Here is a 14,425-nt window from a genome sequence, read left to right as displayed (position 1 = left end):
CCCTCCCTGAGCCACAGTCACACCAGTGTGGCCCTCCCTGAGCCACAGTCACACCAGTGTGGCAGGTGACGTGGTCTCTGCAGCTCCCCATCCCCATTCCTGTCCTTGTCCCTGTCCCTGTCCCTGTCCCTGTCACCATGCCCACCTCTATACCTGTCCCTGTTCCCCTCCCCATTCCCAGCCCTGTCCTCGTCCCTGTCTCCACTTCTCTCCCGTGGGCAGCACAAAAAGCCCCTCCAAGGTGTGTTTGTGTCTCTCCCACAGCCCCTTTGCTCCCCCCTGGCCCCGGGGCTGCAGCTGCTCCCTGTGCTGATCCATATAAACAGTCGCCAAAATCTCACCTTCCTGCAGAGCAGATCAGCAAACTCTCGCTTTATTTACGTCTTTAACACCCCCCACACAGCATTTTGCCTCTGGATATCAAGTGTGAAGCTGCTGCCTGGAAGACGAGTCGAGTTTAATTAGGGCACGAGCTCTTCCGAGCCTCTGACGACGATTACAGGGGTTTTTGTCTGGGAAAGGGGCTGCTGGAGGAGGGATTTATCCCTCTGGAGTGGAGGGGACAGGCTCCTCTGAGGACTGAGCTCCCCTCTGTCGGGGTCCCAGGCTGGCAGAGATCTGAGTCACCTCGTGGGGGCACATATAGGGCAGGGGGAGGTGGGAAAGAGGAGGCTCCTGCCAGAGGCACTCACAGGGATGTGACCCCAAGTGGGTCGGGCTGATGGACCTTAAATCCCGCAGGGCAGAGCTGGAGCTGGAGCCCATGATCTGCAGGAGTGTTTGGACTGCACAGAGCTCAAGCCAAACGTGCCTGGAAATCAGGTTGGCTCGGGCTGGACATGCATGAGGGGGTGGGCACAGACTGGGGTGGGCACACAGAGTGGGGTGGGCACAGACTGGGGTGGGCACAGAGTGTGGTGTGGGCACAGAGTGGGGTGGGCACAGACTGGGGTGGGCACACAGAGTGGGGTGGGCACAGACTGGGGTGGGCACAGACTGGGGTGGGCACACAGAGTGGGGTGGGCACAGACTGGGGTGGGCACACAGACTGGGGTGGGCACAGACTGGGGTGGGCACACAAACAGGAGGCACCAGGAACTCGGGGTTGAGGGCCAGTTCAGAGCTGAAGTAACTGAGTAAACTCAGCACCTTGGCAGCCCCTGTTGAGAGCTTGAGTCCCATCTGAGATCAGGCACCTTTGTACCAACCCAACTGCACCCAGTAGTGTCCCAGTATGGACCTACCCAGTATAAACCAGTGCTAACCCAGTGCCCTGACTGGGTCATGGCTGTTCTTAGGGATTCCTTTCTCTGGGGCTTCACAATTCCCACCTCCTCCCCTGTGACCCCCAGCACGGCCCATCCAGGGACAGCCACTCCAGGTAACAGGACCAGCTCCTGTGGCCTCTGCAGCTGATCTGGGTTATAATCAGGTTTGGACGTTGGGTTTTTGTGGGGTTTTTCCTTAAATGAAATCCCATCATCCCTCCATGTTCCCACTGCCACATTTCCCCTTCCTGCCCAACTTCCCTCCCAGAGGTCCAGGAACATGGAATGGTTTGGGCTGGAGGGATCTTAAAGCCCCCCCAGCCCAGGCTTTGTTTCTCCCCAACAAGAGCTGCCCAGGACCCCTGGGGCCAGGTCCCCTCCCCCCTGAAGGGCTTTGCTCTCTCCCACATCAACAGGACTTAGTTGTGATGCCACGATAATTCCCAGAGATTTAGGAGCTCATTTCATTTGATCTGGCTTGTTAATTCCCAATCAAGTGCTGATTAGAGGCCACGGGGCAGAGCTGGAAACGCACTCACAGGTTCCTCAGTGAGACCTTGGTGTGGTCCTTGAGGGGGGCAGAAGCTCCTGAGAAGGCTCAGGCTGTAACTGCACCTCGTGGCACTGGGAAAGGGAAACTGGGAATTACTGAACAGACAGATTCGACCAAAATGAGGGATTTAATAGGATTCAACATATACAGACAATGGAGCAGAGCAAAGGGCTCCTGTGCCCACCAGCTGCACCCCCAGAGCTGCTCCCCTGGCCCGGGCAGGACCGTTGGATTCCTCAGGGACTCATCCCGTGTGTCCCAGTGAAGAGCCGGGAGCTGCAGGGATTCAAGAGCTTCCCCAGGCTCCCCTCAGGTGACATCCCCAGCTCTGGAGCTGTTTGTGAGGGGACAAGGAGGAGCTGCAGGGGGGACACATCGTGGCCAGCTCCAGCTCCAGCTCCAGCTCCAGAGGGGGAAGCTCCGGCCGCGGCGCAGGAACATCCAGCTCCGGATGGGCAAGAAGGGATTCACTCCTTCAGGATTCACCGTCGGCTGCTGGACCTCGGTGGGACCTGGGAGCTCTCAGTGCTCCGGCCACGGAACCCCGCGGCTGTGACCTCCTCCAGGAAGCTGCCGGGAAAGGCTCAGGTCAGTGGGAAAAGGGCCAACTGCCCCCCCACCCCGGGCCTGGCCTCGGGCCTTTGGACCCCACCAGGACCTGCTCCTCAGCCCCAGAGCTGAGACACAGCCCCAGCAACACTGGGACGGGGGCACAGAGGCATGGAATCAGGGAATTGTTTAGGTTGGAAAAGCCCTCTGAGCTCATAGGAGGCCACCACTGACTGTGTCCCCACGTGCCACATCCACATGGTTTCGAGCAATTCCAGGGATGGGGGACTCCACCACTGCCCTGCACAGCCCTTTCAGTGAAGGAATTTTCCCCAATATCCAAGTTAAACCTCTCCTGGTGCAACTTGGGGCTGTTTCCCCTGGTCCTGTCACTTCTCCATACGCAGTGACAGTGGCAAAGGGGTGACCTGCCCATGACACTGTGATCCAACAACAGGTCACCCCTGCCTGACCCACTCCTGTGGCTGTCCCAGGACAGCTGAAGGCAGGAAACATTAATCCAAGAGTAAATTCCAAGCTCCCAAAGCCAGGAATGCTCCCAGCCAGGAAGATGCTGCCGGAGGACGGTTCCTCTGGCAATGAGACACCACAGCCGTTCCCAGGCTGACTCATCCCCTCAATGTGCTGATCAGGTGATCTCAACAGTAATGCTTAAAAAAAAAAATCCCAAAAAGGATAAAGAAATACAAACTAGGATATGCCACGAATCCTACAGAAAGGGGATTTCCCTAAACTGGGTCTGGAGCAGCACTTCCTGCCCAGGTTGTGAATCTTGAGGGGTTTGAAAAATAATAAGACCCTAAAATCTCAAGCAAAGGCCCAGCTCTGAGCTCCATGGGACACAGCTGGAAGGGGCACAGACAGGACACTGTCCCCTGGCTCCACCTGGCTTTGTGTTCCAGCCCCAGCTCTCTCTCCTCCAGGTTATTTTCAGGCACTGGAGCCAGGCAGAACCGAGCTGTGGCAGGGAATGACTCGCTGGTGTCTTTGGGGAACCTCCCGGTTCTGTGCTGTCCGGAGCAGGTTGTGCACCTGATCAGGGTCCCCTCGGGGTCCCCTCAGGCCTCTCTGAGCACCTTCTGGGTCTGGAGTGTGCCGAGGCAAGAGCCAAAGTGCCTCCTGCCCCAGGGGGATGAGCTGCACCACGGCACAAATCCCCCGTGCTGGGGTTGTTCCCAGAACCCCGTGGATCCTGCAGGGCCAGGTGAGGACCCAGCACAGGTACCTGCAGGTAACTCCATGGATGCTCCACCTGACCAGGGGCCAGAGATCAAACCCCCAGGAGGAACAAACCCACTCCCAGCTCCGCTCCCACCCCTCTGGAGCGAGGAGGGTCCCCACGAGGCTCCGGTGCCGCCGCGGCGCCGTAACTGGGTAACTGGGTCAGGCTCCACATCCCGGGATTAGTCCCAGCAGGTTTGGGCTCAACCTGCCCGGGATGAGTCAGCCCCAGCGCCAGATGTTCCTCCTGCTCCCAGGCATCCCTTTTTAGCCGATTATTGATCCTTTGTAACCCTTTCTCCTCCGAACCCTGCGGAACTGCTTTGGGATCGCCAGGAGCAGGGCTCGGATCCCCAGGAGCAGAGCGGATTCTCCCTCCCCTGGGCCACCCCCCGGGTGCCCACAGATGTTGGTCCCAGTTCCAGTGGGGCCGTAGGAACAATGGAGCCCAGGATTAGGTGCTTACATGGCTGCTTGGCGCATTAACACCCAAATCCCCTTGTTTCTGGTGACATATCCGCCCTAATCCCGCAGGAATCAGGAAGGCCATGGATTACAGGACGGGTTGGGACACACTAAAATATGGGTTCCCTCACATCAGACACCTCAGGGATGTGCTGAGATTTCCTGATCCTCGGGCACTGTGCTGGAATTGTGGGGAACAGGAGACAGGACACATTTTTGTTGTCCTTCCATCCTTAGGGAAACCTTATCCCAGAGAAAATGAATCATTTGGAGCAGGGCTGTTTCAGAACAGGCCTCTGCCATCCTTCCCCAGAGCTCCCAGGCAGGGCCCAGCTGGATCCAGCCCTTCCATAGGACCAGCCTTTTAGTTTTTGGGTTTTTTTCCCTCCCCACTTCGTTCTTTGAAATGCAAATTTGGATACAGAATCCCAGTTTTTCTGTAAGTAATTCAGGGACTGTGCCCAGACGTGGTGGAGCCCAGACCAGCCCAGGTGGCTCCTGGCAGCACAAATCCAAGTGGAGCCCACGATGGAGCTGCAGATCCTGAGCTTCAGCAGCAGCTCAGGGGTTTCCCAACATCCCACACTGAGCTGAAGGAAGGGCACGGGGAATCTGGAGGGAATTCCTGCCCCCCTGCCTGGCCAGCAGCGAGCTGTGCCAATGGGAAACAATGCCCAGTGTGGCCTCAATTCTCCCCTGCACCCAAAGCGAGTAATTTGGGTTCAGGAAAAATTATTTGTATTTATAAACCAGACGCTTCCCACCAGGAATTCCATACCAGGAGGGACCTCTGCCCACCTCCAGCAAGGCAGCTGCACGTTCAGTCAGTGCTGAATTATTCTCTGGCTTCCTGAACATGTGGGGAATTACAAGCAGGAAAAACTCTAGGGAACAAACTCTACTTCCCTGCCCTGGAACTCAGGGAAAGGCAGGTTAAATCTCCAGGCAGGTGATCTGTCCCTGAGCCACCACGAGCAGATCTGGGCACGGAGCACTGACCCCCCCATTTCCCTGTGCTATCACCCGGTGGGGATCCCTCCTGCATCCCGAATTCCTGCCGTGCCAGCAGCTCTGCAGGCAGGATCCCCGGCGGGATGGGTTTTACCTCCTGGTGTTGTGGATGGTGGTGCCGCCCAGGACGACGCGGACGCCGGGGTTGGAGCGGTTCAGGTTGTACACGGCCAGCGCCTCCTCGTACGTGGCCCCTCCGATGAGGAACACGACGATATCCTGGGGCCTGGGACAAAGGCACAGATCAGGGAATGCTTTGGGCCGGAGGGACCTTAAAGCTCGTCTTGTTCACCAGGTGGAAGCCCCATCCAACCCGGCCTTGAACGCTTCCTGGGATGGGGAACACTGAGGAACACCCAGCCAATACTGAGCCAGGATTAGACAAAACCAAGGATAAATCCTGCCCTGGAGGCAGCGATCCGTGATCCTCACGGTGCCTCTCCCAGACCCCGCGTCACCCCTGGGATCTGCTGGGCTCAGGGCCGACAACAACCCTTAAATCCCACAAAACCTCATCTCCCCCGAACTTTCACCCCTGGCCCTGAGCAGCCTCCAGCAGCAGCACCCGGATCCCTGTGGATCCACCCCCCCATGTTTAATGCATGATTCAGGCTCCGCTGCAGCTGGGAAATCACAATCGATTCCGGAGTCAGGCGAGGACACGGCGCTGCCTCGGAGCTCCCGGGCTCGGGGTGAAGGGCACGGAGCAGCTCGTCTGGGGCTGATCACGAACCACCAGGATTTGTGCCTCAGTTCACCAGGGCAGCCGGTGCATCCCAGTGCCAGGGGCCCCAGGTGTATCCCAGTGCTGTGGCAGCTGGTGTGTCCCAGTGCCAGGGGCCCCAGGTGTATCCCAGTGCAGGCTCTGCCCAACCAGCCCCATGTACCTGTCCCGGAGCGTGTTGGGGCCCAGGTAGGGATACTGGCTGTCCTTGAGCTTTCCTTTGATGAGCTGGTCCAGCGTTTCCTGGAGCAGGGGCTGGTGCTGTGTGTACACGTTCTCAATGCCCTGTGGTGGGAGGGAAGCTCTTTAGGAACTGGGAGAGCAAGGAGGGAGGAGGAATCAGCGGGGGCACCGCATCACCTGACAACCCAGCAGGTGTCACCCCTGAATTTGGGATTTGAGGCTCTTCAGCAACCCGCTCCCATTGTCCTCAATGGAATCAGGCCCTGAAGCCACTGCCCTCCCTGTGAAATCCCAGCCCCGAGCCAGCAGCCCGACATTCCTGCCAGCCCTGCTCTGGCTGCAGTTTTGGCTAAAACTGTCCCTTTTCCCCCCGAGGCGTCTCGGTACCTTCAGGCCTTTGAGGAACTGCTTGGTGATGGCCACGGCGTCCTTGGGGCCAAACAGGTCACTGCCCCGGACCCGCTTCCCTCCGTACTCCACCACGGCCGACACCAGCTGTGCGGGGAGAGGGCAGGAGCCGTCAGCCCAGGAACTCCTCACTGGGCTCTGGGGCTCACCCGGGAACTCCTCACTGGGCTCTGGGGCTCACCCGGGAACTCCTCACTGGGCTCTGGGGCTCACCCGGGAACTCCTCACTGGGCTCTGGGGCTCACGGGGCTCAGGGACACGGAGCCAGGGAGGTGATCCCAGTGGCACCACACACAGAGGTGAGGGGGTGGAGCAGCAGCACCCCCACATCCCCCCGCCTGCCCCGACCCTCCTGCACGAGGAGAGGCCTCGTCTCCATCGCCCGTGGCAGCTCCAGCAGCTCCTCCACACGAGGTGACATCATCCTGCTCCTCCACCTCCTCCCCAGCTGCTCCTGGCGCTGCCGCCCGCTCCCTTCCCACCAGCTCCTCTCCATTCCCAGCCCTTTGCTGCAGCCACTGCCTATGCAGGAGCTGGGGAAAGGGGGAAGAGGAGAAGAGAAGAAGGAGAAGGAGAAGAAGGCCTGTGCACGTGCCACACTCTCCTCCCAGCAGACTCTTGCCATCCCCGCTTTATTCAATCCTTCATAACACCACAGACCAGCCCAGGGTGGAAGGGCCCTCTGGAGATCACCCCGTCCAACCCCCAGCACCCCCGATGTGGGAAATGGCACCACTCATTCAAAAAGCCCTTTAAAGCCACACCTGCGAGTCCTCCCTGAGCCGAGCTCGGGGCTCTGCACAACAACCTGCCCCAGGCTGACCCGGAGCGGGCAGATTTCCCCCCAGAGAGCAGCGATTCCCCCCCCCCCGTGCCCCCCGTGCCCCCTCCCCGGGGTTACCTTGCGGTACCTGTCGGTGCCGCCGCGGGCGCGCAGCTCGTCCAGCAGCGCCGGGAGGCCGTTGCTGGCGTGGCGCTCGTAGCGCAGCGCGTAGAGCATCACCAGCCGCGCCGCGTCCAGCTCCGACACCCGCGGGCTCTGCAGCACCCGCCGCACGCTCTGCGGGGACACGGGGGCACCTCAGTGGGGGCCAGGCCGGGCTGCTCCGGAGCCCAGGGCCTGAGGGGCACGGAACCAGGCTGGTATCACTGCCTGGGGGACGTGGAACCGGACTGGTATCACTGGTGTCACTGCCTGGGGGGCACGGAACCAGGCTGGTATCACTGGTATCACTGCCTGGGGGATGTGGAACCAGACTGGTCTCACTGGTGTCACTGCCTGGGGGATGTGGAACCAGACTGGTATCACTGGTGTCACTGCCTGGGGGATGTGGAACCAGACTGGTGTCACTGGTATCACTGCCTGAGGGGCACGGAACCAGACTGGTATCACTGCCTGGGGGACGTGGAACCAGACTGGTATCACTGGTATCACTGCCTGAGGGATGTGGAACCGGACTGGTGTCACTGGTATCACTGCCTGAGGGACATGGAACCGGACTGCTATCACTGGTGTCACTGCCTGGGGGACGTGGAACCAGACTGGTATCACTGGTGTCACTGCCTGAGGGGCACGGAACCAGGCTGGTATCACTGCCTGGGGGATGTGGAACCAGACTGGTGTCACTGCCTGGGGGATGTGGAACCAGACTGGTATCACTGCCTGAGGGGCATGGAACCGGACTGGTATCACTGCCTGAGGGGCATGGAACCGGACTGGTATCACTGCCTGGGGGATGTGGAACCAGACTGGTATCACTGGTATCACTGCCTGGGGGATGTGGAACCGGACTGGTGTCACTGGTATCACTGCCTGGGGGATGTGGAACCGGACTGGTATCACTGGTGTCACTGCCTAAGGGACATGGAACCGGACTGGTATCACTGCCTGGGGGACGTGGAACCAGACTGGTGTCACTGCCTGGGGGACGTGGAACCAGACTGGTGTCACTGCCTGGGGGACATGGAACCAGACTGGTATCACTGCCTGGGGGATGTGGAACCAGACTGGTATCACTGGTATCACTGCCTGGGGGACGTGGAACCAGACTGGTATCACTGGTATCACTGCCTGGGGGACGTGGAACCAGACTGGTATCACTGGTGTCACTGCCTGGGGGACGTGGAACCAGACTGGTATCACTGGTATCACTGCCTGAGGGGCATGGAACCAGACTGGTATCACTGGTGTCACTGCCTGAGGGGCATGGAACCAGACTGGTATCATTGGTGTCAGTGCCTGAGGAACACTAATCAGACTGGTGTCACTGGTGTCACTGCCTAAGGGACACTAATCAGACTGGTGTCACCGGTATCACTGCCTGAGCGACATGGAACCAGACTGGTGTCACTGGTGTCACTGCTTGAGGGACACTTATCAGACTGGTCTCACTGGTGTCACTGCCTTAGGGACACCAATCAGACTGGTTTCACTGGTGTCCCTGCAGGAGGGGGAGGTCAGCAGGCACTTCCAGACACCTCCAAGCTCTGCCCAGCCCTTTCTGGCTCAAGTGGAGCCACACGTGGCCCACAGGTTCGACCACTACACTGGCTCAAAAAAACCCCTCAGGTAACCCCCCCAATTCCATTTCCTTTTTGGAAGGTGCATGGCAGAAGCATTAAAGTCTCAGCAAACCTTTGGATGTGAGATGTGGAGGAGCAAATTGCACATTTGGAAGCAAAGGAGGGAAGGAATTAAAGCATGGAAAGAGAGATCCCAGCTGGAGGGAAGAGCAGGGATCTCAGTTATCACTCCTGATCCGCTGCTGGATTCACCACCCTGGCTCAGCTGTTTGCTGGGATCTGTCTGACTAATGCTGACTAGTTACCAAAACAGAGGACAAAATCCTGGCCTGTAAGGAGGATCAACAGGAACTTCACCCTTCAAGTTCAGGAATTCACCTGAGGGGAGGGACGGAGCCCCAGGGAGGTTCCTGTGCTGGCAGTGCCAGGATCAGCGGGAAGTGAGGAGAACAGAACAGCCATTGTCCACGGGAGGAGCTGGGATTCCAACCCTCTGTTCAGCTCCCAGGGCTCCTGCACTGTGTCAGGGTTAATGAGAGCCCAGGGGAGGAATAACCCAAATGTCCTGGACTGGGGGGCCCGAGGCCACCAGAGACCGAGCAATCCTTGAAGTGACATCAGGGGAGAACAATTCCACCCTTATTCCAGGCTCTGGCTGGTTGCTCCTTGTCCCGTGGCCTTGCCCTTCTCGCTGCCATGGGGAGCCGCAGCAGGGACAGCCTGGGGCAGGGTGGCTGCAGGGACAAAGATCCCACTTCCATGGGTTTCCATTCATTTCCGAGCTGCTGCAAGTTTTCCAGCGGCCTCGGTTTGTTGGAAGTACAACAGGGCCCTTCAGGCACGGGGCTGGGGAAGGGAACTGAGGCAGCTTTTCTGCTCTAAAGAACTGCAGAAACACTGAGTTTGTGCAGACCAGGACGAAGGTGACCCCAGGAATCCCAGGATTCACCTGCCAGGGCAGGGCTGACCCGGTGGTGTCTCCATCCAGCTCCCAGCACTGCCACATCCCCCCCGAACCCGGAGCTGGTGATGTGACGGCGCTGTCACATAATGGAGGAACGCCGGAGAGTGGGATGTAAGGACAGGATTTGCCAAGATGCTTCTCGAGCCAGTTATTAACGATGACTCATCCCCATCTGAGCTGAGCAGGGAGGAGCAATTCCACATCCAGTGTCCCACCCCGCAGGACACAGAACTCCCACCGCCAGGGATCAAAGCCCCGGACCCAGGGCTGGGATGGAGTACCTGCAGGGCGCTGGAATGGTCACTCTGGCAGGCCAGCTCCTGCTCCACCTCCGACACTTCCAGCAGGTTCCGCTCGGCGACGAGCCGGGACAGCTCCCCCACCACCGTCACGTGCTTGGACACCGTCCCCGACATCTTCTTGAACTGAGGGTAGTTCTCCACAAAGGCCTGTGAGGGGGGGAAACCAAGACAGTGGGTGCTTCCAGGGAAAAGCAGGAGACAGAAGGTGGGTGCAGCCAGCCACAAACTGCATAAATTCACAGCAGTCCAAGCCCTGTGTGTGTGGAGGATTGGGCACCTTGATCCCAGGAGCCCACAGGATTTCTCCCATTACCTGGAGACTTCTGGGAGGGATGTACTTTTTATTTACTCCTAAAATTAAAGGATACAGAAAGTACCTCCAAAGAGACCTCCAGATTCCTTACACCCTGAGCAGTGGCCGATGTAACAGCCCGTGCTCTGAGCTGTGCCCCAGGACCCAGCTGGGATGGGCTTTGTCCATACCTTCATATCAGCGATGGATTCCAGCTTCTGCTGCTCCTTCGGCTTCCTCCTCTGGAAATCCTCCATCAGGTTCTTGATGTTGGTGCCAATCTCGGCGAAGTTCAGGTACATGTTCTGCACGGACAAGTCGGGGAGCACAGGGAAAGAGCCTTTAGGAGCTGGGAGAAAGCGGCCCCTGTGCTCAAGGCACATCCCTCCAAACCCGCAGCTCTGCACTTGGCTTTGAAATAAAACCACAAACAGGACACCTGATCTTCTGTCAGGTGTCACTGGTGCAGCTCGGTGACGTTCACCACCGGCACATCCCCACCTCGACGCTCAAAGTCCTCGGGAAGTTCCTTTCCCAAAACACGAACGGGACGTGACCCCCAGACCCAGCTGCTCGTGGAGACCCTCCGGGACACCTACATTGGCGTAGAACTCGTCGTTCTCAGCTGACAGGACGACCTCCCGCAGGTCCTTGCTGATCCCCGGCACCCGGGACAGGTCGATGCGGTTGTTGTTGATCCCCAGCAGCTCGTGGACCATGGCCTGGTACGTCCACTGCCAGGGGACACAGGAAGGCAGAGGGGTGACCTTGGGGAGGCACAGCACTGGGAAATCAATGGATTTCAGCTGAACCCAACCAACGCTGCTCCCGCTCCCCCAGGACACACGGACAGCCCAGGTGTGTGTCCCTCCAACCAGCCAGGAGGTTACGATGAGAAATAAACTCGTTGTAAATAACAATAAATATCACTGGGAAATAATCAGAGGGGGAGAGAGCACACAGGGATTTCACAGGGCATGGGGGTGGGAGGCAACACTTTTCTCTCCCACATCCAACCCGTGCCCGGCCAGGGGGAGAACTCCCATCCCTGCCCCAGCCTGGCACGCCTGGGTGTGGCTCACCTGGTTCAGGAGCGGGGTGATGGCGTCGTCGGAGCGGTCCAGGATCAGGAGCAGGGGAGGGACCTCGGTGCGGCGGAAGTCGAACAGCTCGTACTCCTTCGTGATCACTTGCTGTGGAGAAACGGGAAAAGTCCCACTGGAACACCTGGAAAACGCTCCCTCTCAGTGTGGATACGGGTACGGAGGGAAGGGCAGGTGAAACCCCGGCCTGCACTGCCAGGGAGGAGCTGAGGGCCCAGGAATGCAGCTCTCCAGAGGCTGTTTTGGGAGCAGAGAGGGATGTGACCTGCTGGGCCATGAAGGAAATGATGGAATTCTCAAGAATTGACTGGAAATGGGTTGAAAACCCAAACTAGCCAAAACTGAATATCCCCCAAAGGGAGGACGTGCCGTGGGCTCCCCTCACCTTCACGCACTCGGCCAAGCGCTTCGCCGGCTCCGAGGAGAGCTGGTACCGGATCATGGGGCACTTCTTCAGGGACAGCAGCAGAGCAGTGAGCCCCTGGGTTGTCCTGGCCAGCTGAGCCGGGTCCCAGCTGCGGCCCTGGAAGGAAAGGCTGCGCCTCATATGGATGCACCGGCCCCAAACTTCCTCACATCCTTGTTCTCAAGTCCTAAAGTCTCACAGGAAACCACAGCTGGGCTGGAGGAGCAGGTACCCCCAGGGCCAAGCCCAGGCTCCCTGGTGTTCCTCTCCTTGCCAAGGACCATTCCTTCTCTCTCATGGCCCCTCCAGCAGCCCCCCATCACCCCAGTTTGTGGTGGCTACTGGTGTGTTACCCAATCCAAGGAGAACTCGCCGTGTTCCTACCCGGCAGCAGCCCAGGAGGTTGAGGGAGAAGACGTGTGGGTTCACCGCGATGTAGTCGCCGTAGAATTCCTGGTGGGGGAGCAGGACAGTGTCTGTCACCACCCAGAGCCCTGTTCCAGCACTGGCACCAACACCCAACCCCAATCATGGGCCTTTGTGTCCATCCTTCCTCCCACCCAGGCTAGTTGGGAACAAGAACCCTGCTGCTCCCCCAGTGTCTGTGAGCCTGGACCTTCCCTTTGCTTTTGGATCTACCTAAACCATCCAAACTTCACCTGGACTTCAGCCACGACCTCCTGCTCGTCGGCCTCGGCCAAGGCCTTCACGTCGCTCTTGCTGATGACGTTGCTGAAATCTGGGAGGAAACAGTGAAGGGATGGTTGGGATCCAGGCAGACGCCGTGGGACAGCACGGCTGGATCCCCTCCAGAGCGGGAGCAAATCCCCCAGAGACCCTCTGACCCTGCACCTGCAGGTGCTGGAACCCTGAGCCACCTGCCAGGGATGCTCGGAGCTCATCCCCTGCCCCTCTCCCCGGCGCCCGGCCCTGCCGCGTCCCGCGGAGCCGCGATGACATCTAGAGGCCACTTCACCCAATTCCCAGGATCCCACCGACTGATTCCAGGGCTGGAGGACTGGACTTCAACCCAAAACCAGCTGGAGTCGTTCTGCTTCATTCCCAAACCCACAGAACATGCTGTGACATGAGCAGGACATGTGGGAAGCACCTGCCTGATACACCCAGCATGGGAAGGTGCTGTGTGATCCACACTGGGATGTGGAGCCTGTGCCACCCACGCTGGGATGTGGAGCCTGTGCCACCCACGCTGGGATGTGGAGCCTGTCCCAGATTGTGGACCCTCAGGACCCCCGGATGGTTTGTACTCACAGATGAAGTAGACGCTGTACTTGGGCCTCCGCAGCTCCTGCACCAGGAGCTCCACGTTCTCCTGGATGGAAAAACAGCAGCGAGGAGAGCGGAGTTAAGGAATATGGAATCATGGAAGTGTTGAGGTTGGAAAAGCCTCTGAGATCCTGCAGTTTGGCAACCCCACAGCACTGCTAAAGCCACCACTGACCCGTGTCCCCAAGTGCCACGTCCACGCATTTTTTAACATCTCCAGGGATCGGGGGGGGGGACACTCCACCACTGCCCTGGGCAGCCTGTGCCGGGGCTGGACAGCCCTTTCCATTAAGGAATTTTCCCCAATATCCGACCTAACCCCCCCATCCCCCCAGCACAGTTTGAGGCCGTTTCCTCTTGTCCTGCTGTTCCCTGGGAGAAGAGCCCGACCCCCACCCTGGTGAGTGCGGGGACCCCCGGGCAGGGCGGGGGGCGGGCGGGGTCGGTACCTTGGTGGGCCGCAGGAAGCAAATGGCCTTGAGGTGCTTCATGGGCTCCCTGTTGGGCGAGTCGAGGCGCTCGAAGAGATAAACCTCGCGCTGCAGGATCTCGGACTGGGTGTACACCACGCTCACGGCGCCGGTCTGCGGGCGGCACGTTGGGGGACATCGCCCGTCACCGCGGCCCCGGGCCCGGCGCTCCCGGCCCCGCCGCCCCCCGCGCTCCGGGCCCGCCGCTCACCGTCTCCCGGTCCATCAGCAGCACCTTCATGCCGGGGCCGCTGTCCTCGATCATCTTGGACACGTACTGCCGGACCGCCAGCACCGCGTTCATCTTGGCGGGGCCGCCCGGCTGCCCCCGGCGCCGCTCCGCGACCCCCGGCCCCGCTTCGGCTCCCTTCGGCTCCGCCCGGGCCCTCTTCGGCTCTTCCCGTTCTGCCTTCGGCCCTACTTCGGCTCCGTTCGGCTCCGCCCGGCCTCGCTTCGGTTCCGTTCGTCTCCCCCCGGCCCCGCCCGGCCCCGCTGCCTCCTGGGAGTTGTAGTCCGGCCGCGGGAGCGGCCCCCGCCCGCAGCCCCCACTGGCCCCACCGCCCCTCGGGGCGGTCCCACAGCCCCGGCCCAAGTCTTTCGCCCGTCCCAGGGCCCGAGTGTACCCAGGCGGTGGAAATAGTCCGGGAGGGTGAAGCAGTTTGAGACTGAACCCAC

The 14,425-nt window shown here is 59.7% G+C and overlaps 1 protein-coding gene across 2 annotated transcripts; it reads right to left on the bottom strand.

Annotated features, from left to right (window-relative positions):
* Nucleotides 1–1,929: 1,929 nt before the first annotated feature.
* VPS45 (vacuolar protein sorting 45 homolog) lies at nucleotides 1,930–14,172 on the bottom strand. Of its 2 annotated transcripts, none has more exons than XM_017839375.1 (15): nucleotides 13,962–14,172; nucleotides 13,730–13,864; nucleotides 13,266–13,326; nucleotides 12,653–12,732; nucleotides 12,378–12,446; nucleotides 11,973–12,110; nucleotides 11,567–11,677; nucleotides 11,084–11,251; nucleotides 10,676–10,789; nucleotides 10,172–10,339; nucleotides 7,305–7,463; nucleotides 6,383–6,490; nucleotides 5,976–6,097; nucleotides 5,183–5,314; nucleotides 1,930–2,391 (listed from the first exon to the last, which is right to left on the bottom strand). In XM_017839375.1, exons 1-15 carry the CDS (start codon nucleotides 14,052–14,054, stop codon nucleotides 2,304–2,306), a joined length of 1,746 nt encoding a protein of 581 aa, XP_017694864.1. In that variant the 5' UTR covers nucleotides 14,055–14,172; the 3' UTR covers nucleotides 1,930–2,303. The 2 variants fall into 2 exon arrangements, with proteins under 2 accessions (XP_017694864.1, XP_017694865.1); XM_017839376.1 differs by having other exon boundaries at nucleotides 11,084–11,218.
* Nucleotides 14,173–14,425: the final 253 nt, after the last annotated feature.

Source organism: Lepidothrix coronata, unplaced genomic scaffold, assembly GCF_001604755.1.
Source record: "Lepidothrix coronata isolate B3197 unplaced genomic scaffold, Lepidothrix_coronata-1.0 Scaffold405, whole genome shotgun sequence".
NCBI lineage: Eukaryota > Metazoa > Chordata > Aves > Passeriformes > Pipridae > Lepidothrix > Lepidothrix coronata.
Note: the sequence above shows the minus strand (reverse complement) of the source record. Positions and strands in the feature narration are given on the sequence as shown.